This window comes from Bubalus kerabau, chromosome 13 (genome assembly GCF_029407905.1).
Source record: "Bubalus kerabau isolate K-KA32 ecotype Philippines breed swamp buffalo chromosome 13, PCC_UOA_SB_1v2, whole genome shotgun sequence".
Taxonomy (NCBI): domain Eukaryota; kingdom Metazoa; phylum Chordata; class Mammalia; order Artiodactyla; family Bovidae; genus Bubalus; species Bubalus kerabau.
This window is the reverse complement of record NC_073636.1, coordinates 23,178,958-23,194,137: the sequence shown is the minus strand read 5'-3', so window position 1 is coordinate 23,194,137 and position 15,180 is coordinate 23,178,958. Positions and strand designations below refer to the sequence as shown.

The window sequence follows — 15,180 nt, the reverse complement described above, 5'->3', positions numbered from 1 at the left end:
GAAAATTCTTCAAGAGATGGGAATCCCAGACCACCTGACCTGCCTCCTGAGAAATCTGTATTGCAGGTAAAGAAGCAACAGTTAGAACTGGACATCGAACAACAGACTGGTTCCAAATTGGAAGAGGAGTACATCAAGGCTATGTATTTTCACCCTGCTTATTTAACTTACATTCAGAGTACATCATGAGAAATGCCAGGTTGGATGGAGCACAAGCTGGAATCAAGACTGCCGGGAGAAAATATCAATAACCTCAGACACACAAATGACACCACCCTTATGGCAGAAAGCGAAGAACTAAAAAGTCTCTTGATGAAAGTGAAACAAGAGAGTGAAAAAGTTGACTTAAAGCTTAATATTCAGAAAACTAAGTTCATGACATCTGGTCCCATCACTTCATGGCAAATAGATGGGGAAACAATGGAAACAGTGACAGACTTTATTTTCTTGGGCTTCAAAATCACTATAGATGGTGACTGTAGCCATGAAATTAAAAGACACTTGGTCCTTGGAAGAAAAGTTATGACCAACCTAAACACCATATTAAAAAGCAGAAATATTACTTTGCCAACAAAGGCCCATATAGTCAAAGCTATGATTTTTCCAGTAGTCAAGTATGGATGTTTAAGAGTTGGACCATAAAGAAGGTTTGCCTGGAACAATTGATGCTTTTGAACTGTGGTGTTGGAGAAGACTCTTGAGAGTCCCGTGGACTGCAAGGAGATCCAACCAGTCCATCCTAAAGCAAATCAGTCCTGAATATGCATTAGAAAGACTGATGTTGAAGTCGAAACTCCAGTACTTTGGCCACCTGATGCAAAGAACTGACTCACTGGAGAAGACCTTGATGCTGGGAAAGATTAAAAGCGGGAGAAGGGGACAACAGAGGATGGGATGGTTGGATGGCATCACCGACTCAATGGACATGGGTTTCAGTAAGCTCCAGAAGTTGGTGTGGACAGGGAAGCCTGGCATGCTGCAGTCCATGGAGTCGGAAAAAGTCAGACACGACTGAGTGACTGAAGTGACTGACTGATCTCTTGTTTTTGTCTGCCCATTATTTTGTTCCTTAAGTGTAACTCTTGCCACCTCCTTGTAACTTTGTGAAGACTTTCAGCCACAGGATTGCATCACCCCTGACTAAAACACTGGGCATGTTAAACGGTAATGCCAGTCCTAAGTAGACAAGCCTCAGGGTCTCTAAACATTCTCAGTTCCAATGGCTTTCACTTAGATTCTCCTTTAGTATGCTATAATCATATTCTGTACCTAAAAAATTGAAGAGTCTCAATGTACTTGCAAGCTAACAGTGAGCCCACCAGTTTCATGGGTGCTAGAAGAAAACGTAAAGACTTGTAGGTTGGACACAAGGAGCTTTATTACTCATAGCAACAGCAGTAGCTATAGTGTCAGCATTTGCACTGTTCCTGCCCAATTCTGACAGGATGATCTGAAGGGGGCCAGGTGACACTTGTACACACAATGGTTTGCATTTCAGGAGAGGAACTTTGGGTTTAGGGAACCCAATGCCTGCCAAATACCCCAGAAAGAGATATATCTCTGTTATCTCCCAAGAAGACACACAAATCTGCCTTGCTCTGGATGGTGCTGCCATTTTCCTAGACTATTATATAAAAATTCTGAAAAGATCTGTACAAATGTCAGAGACCCATAGAGAGCTGTCTCCCAACAATTGATTTCGTAACAGACCAACAAAATATTAACCATTATGCTCTACTCTAATTCACTATGCTCTAGTCACAATCATGCAGTTGACTCACTCTCTCACTTGGTCGTGGGACCTCATTGAGTTCTTTCAGACTCTTACTCCTACAAAACTCTTTCTACACTTCCTTCCTACAAAACTCTATGCCTTAATCCCCTAGTTTTGCTTTAAACATTTTTGAAAACAACTTCTTTCCTTATCCCAATACCCAATCCGCCTAGCCATATCTCCCTTAGGATTCTGCCCTCATCTACCTTCTCTGCTCCATTATCCAGGTGACCAAGTTGTAAGCAGACAGGGTAGAGCATCCCGGAGAAAGAGAACCAGGCATGGCTTTGTTGACATAAGAGATGCCATTTCTGGCCCAAGCCATTTAATGATCTAGGCCTGGCTGCAATGCTTGCCCTTGAACAGGTCTCCGTAATTAATGATCTTAAGGGAAGTGAGGGAACAAAGGAAGTGCAGTCAAGAAACCGCATAGTTCAGTGATAAAACAGTCCTAGTTCCTCCTAAACAGGTTACATAACAATCTGATACCGGTCTTCAAGAGTCCTGCAGGAACAAACGACTGCTCCCGCAAGGGAGCACAGAATAATGACATGGACCCTCCTGAGTTCAATCAACTGAAACTTGAAGTCTTGTCAACCTTTTGCCCCAAATCTATGTTGAATTCTCCTCTGCTCAAGCTCCTTCATGAATATGCACGTACCCTTGGCTTAAAACTTACCAAATTTTGCTATTTGAAGAGATAACACTTTAGGAGAGATCACCAGTGTTCTCCTTACTTGCTGGAAATAATAAATAATTCCTTGCCCAATGGCTGGCTTGATTGTGTCTTTTGGCTCAACACCCACCAAAAGACTAACGCTATTTTTGGTTAACAACGTTACTCATGTACATGCCACCACTCCTTTTGTTCCACGCCTCCCACCTCCCATCAGTACTCTTCTTTGTGCATTACCATGTCTTAATCTTATGTATTCCTACAGTTATTACCCTGCTTCTCTCCTCCTCTTAAACTCCTTAAAAAGAGCTGTATCTATACTTCTTTATAACTACTTTATTCATCTACCAAATTCACTTAGCTTCACCTCTCCATCATTACATGAAACTCCTTCTCCTCAACAACTTCTTTAGCATTAATCCAAAGTACATACAGTCATCCCTCAACATCCACAAGGGGTTGGTTCCAGAACTCCCTGACAATACTAAGGTCCATGGATGCTCTGCTGCTGCTGCTAAGTTGCTTCAATATGTCCGACTCTGTGCAACCCCATAGACGGCAGCCCACCAGGCTCCCCTGTCCCTGGGATTCTCCAGGCAAGAACACTAGTGTGCGTTGCCATTTCCTTCTCCAATGCATGAAAGTGATAAGTCAAAGTGAAGTCGCTCAGTTGTGTCCGACTCTTAGCGACCCCATGGACTACAGCCTACCAGGCTCCTCCATCCATGGGATACTCCAGGCAAGAGTACTGGAGTGGGGTGCCATTGCCTTCTCCAATGGATGCTCTCAGTTCAGTTCAGTTCAGTCGCTCAGTCGTGTTCGACTTCTTGCGACCCCATGAAACACAGCATGCCAGGCCTCCCTGTTCATCACCAACGATTTCACCCAGACTCAGGTCCATCGAGTCAGTGATGCCATCCAGCCATCTCATCCTCTGCCATCCCCTTCTCCTCCTGCCCCCAATCCCTCCCAGCATCAGAGTCTTTTCCAATGAGTCAACTCTTTGCATGAGGTGGCCAAAGTACTAGAGTTTCAGCTTTGGCATCATTCCTTCCAAAGAAATCCCAGGGCTGATCTCCTTCAGAATGGACTGGTTGGATCTCCTTGCAGTCCAAGGGACTCTCAAGAGTCTTCTCCAACACCACAGTTCAAAAGCATCAATTCTTCGGCACTCAGCCTTCTTCACAGTCCAACTCTCACATCCATACATGACCACAGGAAAAACCATAGCCTTGACTAGACGGACCTTTGTTGGCAAAGTAATGTCTCTGCTTTTGAATATGCTATCTAGGTTGGTCATAACTTTCCTTCCAAGGAGTAAGTGTCTTTTAATTTCATGGCTGCAGTCACCATCTGCAGTGATTTTGGAGCCCAAAAAAATAAAGTCTGACACTGTTTCCACTGTTTCCCCATCTATTTCCCATGAAGTGATGGGACCGTATGCCATGATCTTCATTTTCTGAATGCTGAGTCCTTCATAAAAAATGGCATAGTATCCACATTTAACCTTCACATCCTCCAGTGTATTTTAAACCATCTCCTGATTATTTATAATACCTATTAAAATGTAAATGCTATATAAATAGTTGCCTGAGCCCAACAAAAAAAACTAAAAATGTAGGAGTTTCAAGGAATTGGTGGGCAAGAACTGGAAAGACTTTCAGGAAAGGATGAGTGAAAGCCTAATGAGCATGGAAGAGACTATTCTGTCTTTCAGGGGGCTGCTACTGCTGCTAAGTCACTTCAGTCATGTCCGACTCTGTGCGACCCCATAGACGGCAGCCCACCAGGCTCCCCCGTCCCTGGGATTCTCCAGGCAAGAACACTGGAGTGGGTTGCCATTTCCTTCTCCAGTGCATGAAGGTGAAAAGAGAAAGTGAAGTCGCTCAGTTGTGTCCGACTCTTAGCGACCCCATGGACTGCAGCCTACCAGGCTCCTCAGCCCATGGGATTTTCCAGGCAAGAGTACTGGAGTGGGGTGCCATTGCTGCTAAGGAGAGCTAAAGGAGAAAAAACATTAATGTAACTTAAAAGTAGAGGAAAGGGGGTTCTAGTTATGTAGTAACAAAGTTTAGCAACATTGGTGCCCTTGGTAACATAAAAAAGAGAAAATGTACTTAATGTATGATTTAAGTAAGGAGATTTTTCTAGGTAATATGTTAAAAGTGTAGTCTTTTTACTACTTATAGTAAAAAGCAGTATAGAGAAAAACTAAATTGCAAAGACCACTGACAAAAAGGAACCAATACTTTCTGGTTTCAAAAATGTCAGTCTTTCCAAATAGCAATCAATACTTAAGTAAGGACTAGCTCCCAAACAAACATAAAATCTAGGCTACTTCAGAAAATACCTGTATGAGAGCAAAGCCAATGGTGTGGCTGTAAAATCCACTGTCGAGATATGGGTGAACCTGAAACGTCAGGTGTTAGGATCATGAAAGACAAAGAAAGAATGAGGAAATACTAGAAAAATACTAGAACAACTGAATGCAATGTGTGATCCGATCCTGGACTGGATTCTGAACCTGAAAACAAATTTCCCTCCTTTAGCATGGAGGACATCCAACCAGGATCTGAAGATCCAATAGTTCTGCAATAATGTTAATTTCCTGACTTTGTACTGCAATCATGTAGGAAATTTCTCTTTTTATTAAAACTATACACTAAAGTACTTGGGCTAACAGCATTATATTCATAATTTACTGTCTATTAAGTTCAGGGGAAAAAAGACTACACACACAAAGTGAGAAAGAAAGAAAAGGCAGGGGAAGAGAAGGGAGGACGAGAAAAGGCTAACGGGATGAAATGTTAACATCTTGAGAGTCTGAGCGAATGGCATAGAGAAATAATGTATAGTATTTTTGCAACTCTTCTCAAAATTCTTAAGCTACTGTAAAATTAAACATTTTGTGGAAAAAATATGTTAATCCTTCTGACTGGCTGCCCAATATAGCAAGATAAAACTAGAGTTACTTATAAAACTCCTCATTGAATGGCCCCTTCTTAATTAGTCACATGCCCTGTCACTCTTCAGCTCCACCACACACACTCCAAATATTCTAAATTACTGTTCCTGAAAAGCCCTGGCCTCTCTTAACTCACTGTACATGTAGAAGTTTAAAGCTTTAACGTGAGTGGGACACAGAAGTAACCCAGTACTCTTCAAAGAGACGAAAAGTCCTAAACAAACGGGAAGTCCAATCAGTTCCCTGAGGCTCACAAAACACCGACCAAAAAGCCCATCTCCCCCAACCTCCCATGACACCCTAACAGTACTTATTCTAGCAGTAACTCGTTTATTTGTTGCCAGTTATTAATAACAGAATGGAACCAAGGGCAAATAAGAGGGTGAAATAAAGGGCAGGAGATAAATCCCTCTGAGTAAGGGACAGTTGGATTTCTGTCATACCTAGTTGGAACTGAGTATATTTCCATAAGATACACTACCACGAATGGTAATATGGATGTAAAGTATACCGTAAGCCTAGTTCTATACTAGTAGAAGGCAATGGCAACCCACTCCAGTACTCTTGCCTGGAAAATCCCATGGACGGAGGAGCCTGGTAGGCTTCAGTCCATGGGGTCGCGAAGAGTCAGACATGACTGAGCAACTTCACTTTTACTTTTCACTTTCATGCACTGGAGAAGGAAACGGCAACCCACTCCAGTGTTCTTGCCTGGAGAATCCCAGGGACGGCAGAGCCTGATGGGCTGCCATCTATGGGGTCGCACAGAGTCGGACACGACTTAAGTGACTTAGCAGTAGCAGTTCTATACTACTAATACACTATAAATTAGCATTAATGAGTGGGAGGAGGATAAAGTGAGGATCAAATGAACTGGTACAGATTATCTCAATGCAATAAATAACCACTGATTTCAAAATGGATGACCTCCAACTTAGTCTTCAAAAAAAAAAAATCCTTTCTGAAGCGGGGAGCCTCACAATACAACCACATGTCTCCAAATCTGATACACCTTTTCATTTCCTAACTCTCACCCACACCTGACTCTTCAGCAGTGCTTCTATAAGCACAAAAATGCTAGGCGTAAAAAAAATTCTACTTTACGGTGAACAATAACTAACATTAATGGAAAGATAGTCTTCATAAACAAGAATTCATGATCCAAATTGTTTTATGATTGAATTAAGCCTCTTCTATACTAAACATAGCTTTTAATTCATTTCAAACACCTATTTTCAAACTATATATGCTGATTTTTAAATTTTTATAGAAACTGTTCCTTATTCAAAGTTGAATTTCACCAGTAACTTCTCTTTCCTTGCTGGCATTTCACAGTTAATAACCAGTAGTAATACACCTTGGTCCACACAGAAATTCTCTGAAAAGCAAAGGCTTAAGTATATTTTGAATTTTCTTACAATTATATATAAAAAGTTAGCATACATTGATTTCACTTTAAAATAAGTGAGTTGGATAACACAATATTTAGTATTACTCTTTATCAACACAAATATAACAATAAATATGTGCAAGAATGAACACTGATAAAAGAACTCACAGGGAATATGATTCTAACATATCTTATGAACAAGATCACCAAAATTCTGTTCATAACATACCATATTTTATTGTATTAAAATCTAAATAGATGATAAGTCCTATCTGTGAAAAATTTTATAACATGATATGTATATTTTCAAGACAACTCTACTAGATGTTAAAATCTTAAAAGAGGTAAGGAGGGATAAAGAGAAAGATAGCCTATAACATCTGATTTCTACAGCTATTAATGTATTATCACTCAACATCAAGATACAATAATAAAAAAGTTGCTTCTCAAATATTCCCAAGGCAAGAAAACAAGTTTAACAATAATATTCTCACAGTCTTTACAGATTATCAGGAAATCTCAAATTATTAGAAAATAAAAAGTGCAAGTCAATTTTAAGTCTGACAACAAAATCAAATTGTACTAAATTCGTATGTCCTAAAAGTAAACTTCAAATAGCATTTACATATTAATGAAAATAACAACTGCTAGAATTTAATGCTAAACAAGTTTGATTAAATATGTTATTTTTTAATCTACTATCCAACAATTGCAAAAAGTCGTAACATGAAAAGTTTAATTCATTCCTAGAGAGAAAGAAGATTAATAAATAAATGTAGTAATCCATACTATATTGATGAAACACTGTACTATATTTAATAACTATGCTCCATAAATAACAGGACAGGGCATATATTAAGATAAATGTGGCGATACAGCAAATACTTCTTTAAAGAAGGTAATGCTCATGAAATGGCAGACCATAAGACCATCATTAGTATGACCTCCCTCTTCACAATTTATAAAACCCCTATCTAAGACTTCCTCATTCATGATTTAAAAGCTTAAAATTTCATGATGCTTGTGACAAAACCTGCTAATTAAACTAAATCTGCCATTTTTCCATCAGCAATGCAGATAATAATAGACAATAAAATCAAACCCTACTGTCACTATCACAAAACTACCTCGTTAAAAAACTCAAAATGAATGTGTACTTGCTACCTGAGATCTACCAAAAATATATAAACCTAACAAATGTTCTGAAGGAGAATATGAGGTTATAATTATTATTCACTAATAACTGGAAAATTAAATTCAAAACAAAAAGAAATTAAGCTTTCAAAATATTTACCTTCAAAAAAGAAACAAATTCTAACCAAATTCAAATTTGTTTTTAATAACATTAGCATTTTAATTGCACTCCCAATCCTAAGTATTTACAAACATGAGATTGTTAAGTGATTTAGTTTTTAGCACAACCTGCAGAAATATGTTCCCAACTAGTTTACACCAAGTGTTTAAGAGTAATACGCTTTTCTAATTGAAGAATTTCTTCACTTCATTGAAAACGATTCACAGTTGTATCCTTTTCCTATGTGGGCAATATGTCCTGAGAATGATTCTCTAGTACTTATCATTAGTTTATTAAAAAATTACTTATATCCTTTACAGTAAGTAAAAATGTAAGCAGAAAACAGGTAAGTCAGAAGACAACAGATTAGTATTAGGCAAACTTTTAGTCTTTTAAATAAATGGCAAAATATTATCAAATAAATGGTATGACATTTGATGATTAAAAAAATAATAAACCATTAGCACCACAGGGCAGTGGGGTGGGGGGGAGGACAGTTAAGAATATATAGAACTTCAAAACCTTTCTATATTACAAGGGAAGAGGCTGATGAGATTCTTTCTCACATGTGAAATGAGTTAATAATATCTAGCAATAAACCATTATTGCTAAAGTTAATCAAAGATTTCAATAGATAACCAGAGTAACACATGCAAGAAATTGCTCTCATGCCTTCAATCAAGTTTTTAATATTTCAAATTTTCAGTTGAAATGGGCACGACCATATTCACAAATATGGCATACTATTTTAAACCTACTTTTTGACTTAATATACAGTCAAAAATTTTCAGTACTTCAATGTTTTCATTCAGCTATCAAGAACTTAATTTTATCTAAAAAAGAAAAAAAATCTATTAAGTAGATGTGCTACATATTTAGCAACAACAAATCCACTTACTTTTTTCTCTTTCTCATGATGTTTATCCTGAGAGTGAGAGGAAGAATCACTTAAACTTTGATCATATGACCTATTAGATCCCCGTTTGCTCTTTTTCTAAAAGAGAAAATATATATACATATAAGTGTATGTATATAAAGTTTTAAATCTTTTTTGTTAGGTTAAAACCAATTCAAGTGTGAAATATTTTAAAATGTCTACCGAAAGAAAAAAAAAGGCTATTTCAAACTACATAATCCAATTCAACACAATCCATATATTATCTATTTCATTATAAAGGAAAATATAACCCTTAACCTAACATTAATGCCATATTTTTGTACATTTATTAAAATGTGTGAAAACAGATAATATTTTCAAATAAGCAGTGGTTATTTGTCATTTTATTACAAAACCACCTCATTACAGAGATCAAGTATAGTTTTCAATGTCTGCTTTAAAATATAAAAGATATTTCAACAAAAAATAGAAAATACCATATTGAAGAAGGATGCCAAAACCAGAAAAGAAAAATTTTTAAGAGTTACTTTATGCCAGTAGGAAAAGTAAGAAGCCTTTTAATCTCACACTTTCAGTATTAAGGCATACTATTTTCTAAAAATTTGTCTCTGTAGTTCATATAGAGGAAAAAAAAAAAAAGGAAATGTCAGCATTAGACTCATGTATTTTTCAAAGCAATACTAAAAGTAACACACATTTCTGTTTAAAAGACTTACACAGATTCATAATCAAGTATGACAGTGAGAGTTATTTCAGGTGTTAAAACTTGGTGGTACCATAACTAATTAAACTAGATAAAAATGACTATAAAAGATGATCAAATTCCTTGCAAACATAGAGCTCATACAATCTTATTAAATTATTAAACAGACTTTTCCCCAGTCACCAAATAGGATAACAGCACATTAATAACAATGAAAAAATTCTATTTGCACAAATTCCAAAACCCATTCTCCTTATTTCTATATTTTATCTATATTATCTCTGATTTAGAAAATGAAGATTCCAATATGCTTTTAATATCCTAAGTGAATTTTCAATTTTACTATCTCAAAATTTCTCCTAGAAGACTTTGATGTTCTTTGACAGTCATTAAAAAAATAAATCAGTAAATATATGTTATTTGGTATCTTCAGTATCAAATAATACATATACACTCTCAATATTTTATATGCAAGGGCCAGAATACTGGAGTCATAAGCTGCTCATTTCATAAAAAAGAGTTCCTTTTCTAAAAAAAAAACAGCCCTATTCACAGAAGAAAAGAACAATAAAAAATAACAAGAAGACACTAAAGAAAAACAAAGAAGCCTTCAATTTTCAGTATACAAACCTGGTACCAACTAAAGACTGAGAAACAGACAATGGGGAATTAAAGAAATCCTTCAAAGGAACACAGACACAAAATATACAATGATTAATCAAATAGTACTAACTTATCCATGCTATGTGACAGTAAAGACTAATCAAATCTAAAATATTCCCAAAGTTGTATTTAAATATTTCTTTCTGAAGACCTTTAATGAAGAAGCTACAAAAGAGCCTTGTTTCAGTGTTACTATCCTCCAAGCAAATAAAAATGAAACAATAAAACTAGTAATAGTAATAAAGCAAAAAGATGTGAAACAAAGTGACAGGGAATCACAAATTACATAATCAAATGTCCACATTTTTATTTTCTACTAAATGTATACCAACATTTACTATTAACTATTAATATATATTCTAAAGTAGTATATTTTAGAACAGTCACCTTTGTAAATGAACTCAAGCAAAACAAAATCTTCTAAAACTACTACAGCTTGATGGTGATGTATGGCAAAACCAATACAATACTGTAAAGTAATAAACCTCCAATTAAAAAAAAAAAAAAAAAAAAAACTACTACAGCTTTTAATTCCCAACAAACAACACACGAAGAAACTCAATCTGGAGCAAAAGCAACCCCCCAAAAATGGATGCCTTATAAAGACTCAATTCAAACCTAATTATTATAATCATAAATTAAATTCAAGACAGATTCTTACCAGCTTACTAAAATGGTATTTACAGTAGCCACAATATTGGACGTTATCTGCACCATTACCTTCTTCTTCACAAAGCAGTCCGGCAAACTGAGCACTGAAAATAAAAGCCAAGTATATCAACAAAATTTAAACCATAGTATATACATGTGTGTGTGTATAAAACACTATATGTGTATGTATTTATGTATTTGTGTATGTGTATATATATACATAAAATTAAATTCCAACCACGTAGGTATCTCGTAAGGGAAAAGGGGAAAATAAAAGGCTTTATTCTAGCTGAGACTAAGAACATTCCACCCTATCTTTTGATTGCTATATTTTTAAAGCTATATACATGGTTTAAAATAAACTTTTTATCCATCTCTAATAAGGACAGAGATTTTTGCATGCTTTAAGTCACCAAATAGACATTAAATTTCTTGAAAGATATCCTCACCACCCCAAACTTAACACTTCATTTGACTTTCCAATCTGTATCACAGGTACAATTAGAAAAGGCCAGGTATCTAAAGGGCTGACATGACACGTGACAGTATTCACCCATGAACGCAGATTATATTGTTAGAAGTTAAATGCTTCAAGTTATAACATAGTAGAGTAGGTAAGAAAAACAGAAGCTGTGTTTTTCTAGTCAAAAACAAGGGAAGAAATGAAATTAAAACCTAAAGCTATGGTAATTTTTAATGAAGTGTTAATGTTTATAACCATCATATTGTCAATTTGACCTTCCACTTTCAACATTCCAAATAATAGTACTAGTATGTATCTCACAGCCAAAAAAGGTCTGTCATCTTTGGAAAATTAACTACAATATTAAGGAAATTTTTAATATTTATTTTTTACTGAGGTATAGTTGAATTACAATGTTGTGTTAATTACTGCTGTACAGCAAAGTGACTAAGTTATACATACATATATACACACACACTCTTTTTCATATTCTTTTCCACTATAGTTTATCACAGGATACTGAATGCAGTTCCCTGTGCTCTAACAGTAGGACCTTGTTGTTTATCCATCCCGTACTTATTAGTCTGCATCTACAACTACTAGTCCCAAACTCTCAATCCTGCCCTCTCCCATCCCTCTCCCCCTTAGCAACCACCAGTCTATTTTCTATGTCCCTGATTAGGGAACTAGATCTAGAACCCACATGCCACAGCTAAGTGTTTCCATGTCACAACTAAAGATTCTGTATGCTGGAACTAACACCAGGCGCAGTCAAGTAAATAAATATTTTTATTAAAAAAAAAAAACAAAAAAAAACACCTGCCCATTTCATAGTAAATACTCAATGTGTATTGTCACTCAGTCACGCCCAACTCTTTGTGACCCCATGAACTGTACCTTCCAGGCTCCACTGTCCATGGAATTCTCCAGGCAGAATACTGGAGTGGGTTGCCATTTCCTTCTCCAGAGTATCTTCCCAACCCAGGGATCAAACCAGGGTCTCCTGCACTGCAGGTAGAATTCTTTGCCACCTGAGTCACCAGGGAAACCCAAATACTCAATACATGACAGTTATTATCATTAATTAGTATTCTAAGGAAGTTAAATTTATGTTTGTTAAATGCACAAAATGTTCCTTACAGTAGCACACATTACAAAACAATTTGGAAACAAAGTGTCTGAAAATCTCTAAAATGTTAATTAAATACCAATATCTGATAGGATATAATGTAGTCATTCCCATGCTGCTATGGACTGTATTTCTATCATCTCATCAAAATTTTTTTGTGAAAGAAATTATCAGAAAACAATGTTTCATTTAAACTGCTATTAAAATTATGCAACATATATGTCCATGAAAAAAAATAAAAGGAAGCATGAACAAAATAAAAATAGAAGGTCATTTAAAAATTTAAGAAACTTTCTAAGGAATAGCCACTATAATACAGAGAATGATGGTGATTGCTTTTTTCCCCCTCTTGAAATTCAGGCAGTGAAAAAAACACAATCATTCACTAAATTCTTACTAGTATTTCAGGCACTGCACTAAGTTTATCTACATCAGTTCTTGTAATCCTAATAACAAATCAAAGGGTAGGTAAACAAAAGAAATATCTTAGGCAAAATAAAACAGAATAAGACACTAGAACCAGGGTTACTTACTGGAAATTCACTCTGGTAAATACACTCAATTATTAGAATTATTTTTATTACAGTAAGTAAATATAAACACAGAAATTATACCAACAAAATTTAGTTTAAGTAATATTTGGGTACCTAAGTCTTTAACTTACAAGGTATTCCCAATTTCAGTTCTGTAAAATGACAAAATCATATTTACCATGTCACGTGGAAAGCTTGTCGACATCCATGTTTATTACATGTCATGCAAGCACCAGTGGCTGCTTTGCTTTCTCTTCCTTGTTCATCACAAATATAGCAAGTCTTAGGGTAAAGAAAAAAAAATGAAATAAAAACCTTACAAGTGCTTTATACAGATATGGATTTTATAGTTATCTTCACAGCTCAAAATCAGGTTTACTAACTAATCTAATCCAAAATATAAATCTTTTTTTTTCTATTTATATCTATTTTACAAGCAATACAAACATGAAAACATCAATACAGACATAAATAGTACTCGTAGGATTTCACAAGGCACAGTTTCCTAGACTCAAAAATCCCACAAGATAGGAGGAATCCTTATAGGCACTGAGGCCAGGTTGAAGAATATAGCTTACGCCACCTTGGTATTAAAATCTCCTCTCCACTATTTAACTGATTCCTGGAACAAAAATGTAAAATGAGGTTTGTCTTTCTTTTCTGCTGGAAGTGACCATACAGAAAGGAGTTGGATATAAGGAGCTGGGACTCAATAGGTGAAGGACAGTCCTTAATGAATGAGCAAAGTTTAGGTCATTCCTTCACAAGAATCCCTTCCACATGAGCTATCAGTCAACCCTGCCAACCTGACATACTAGGTCTGGGAGGAAACGCTTTTAGGACATCAGAGGTGCCCCCAAGAGCTACTGGCCAATGAACACTCCCAGCAACTTTGACATCTACCTGGTCCTTTTTCTCCGGTGAAAATAGCTGATAATGAAAGGCTAAATTATAAAAATGGCAATCTACAAGTACATAATAAATAAAATTATCAACTGACTCTAAGTATACAAAAAATTAATGCCTAACTACACATAATCAGATGATATAATTCTAAAAATACATCAATCTGAATAAGGTATAACCTGCTGCTGCTGCTAAGTCGCTTCAGTCGTGTCCGACTCTGTGCGATCCCACAGATGGCAGCCCACCAGGCTCCCCCGTCTCTGGGATTCTCCAGGCAAGAATACTGGAGTGGGTTGCCATTTCCTTCTCCAATGCATGAAAGTGAAAAGTCAAAGTGAAGTCTCTCAGTCATGTCCGACTCTCAGCGACCCCATGGACTGCAGCCCACCAGGCTCCTCCATCCATGGGACTCTCCAGGCAAGAGTACTGGAGTGGGGTGCCACTTCAATAGGACCACATCTATTTTTTAACTTGGAAAAGTTTCTCCCACAATGCACTGTGGTGCCAAATTACACCATTCAATAATATTTACAAGAACACAGTTTCCAAAAGCCTAATATTTAGACAAGTAGGTAAATGAATTTCAGCTCTGCTGAAAGACAGAGACTGAACTAAATTACAAAAATTACTTTGTATGTCTAAAAAAGAAAAACCCAAATTACAACAAAACTAACCTAGACACACTAACAATCATAAGAGCATCTCTAACTGTTCATATTACCAGAAGGCAGTATCAAACAATTATAATGGAATAATTTAACATACATATTTTAGCCTATAAATGATCAATTAAATTTTCAAAAGAAAAGTACAAAGCAGGTTGAAATTCAGGGGCAATATGCAAACAGATCTCAAAGAATATCTCAGTAACTTCCAAAACAGTTAACAGTGAAAAGACACCATCATTTGACCACTCAATAAAACTAAAAATTATGACGGATTTTACTTTTAAGGAGTTAGGCCTTCCAGACATATGGAACAGCAGAGTGAAGAAGTCCAGGGATCCCCTCCTCAGTGAATTAAATACTTCATAGGTGAAAAAGAACCACTTAAAGTCTTTGTATAGAATAAGCTACGCCTGAGTGTGTGTGTGCTCAGTCATGTTCGACTCTTTACAACCACATGGATTGTAGCC

At 36.2% G+C, this 15,180-nt stretch overlaps 1 protein-coding gene across 7 annotated transcripts in view; it reads right to left on the bottom strand.

Annotated features, from left to right (window-relative positions):
- Nucleotides 1-15,180, bottom strand: part of MLLT10 (MLLT10 histone lysine methyltransferase DOT1L cofactor) — a 212,590-nt gene that overhangs the window by 106,118 nt on the left and 91,292 nt on the right. For all 7 annotated transcript variants that reach the window (XR_008701429.1, XR_008701428.1, XM_055543773.1 and 4 more), the window contains exons 6-8: nucleotides 13,318-13,421; nucleotides 11,025-11,118; nucleotides 8,998-9,093 (exon numbers count right to left, since the gene is read on the bottom strand). Coding sequence is in view for 5 of the 7 variants with exons in the window: in XM_055543773.1 (XP_055399748.1) it covers nucleotides 8,998-9,093; nucleotides 11,025-11,118; nucleotides 13,318-13,421 (294 nt within the window). In the remaining 2 variants the exon portion in view is untranslated. The remainder of the gene's footprint in view (nucleotides 1-8,997; nucleotides 9,094-11,024; nucleotides 11,119-13,317; nucleotides 13,422-15,180) is intronic.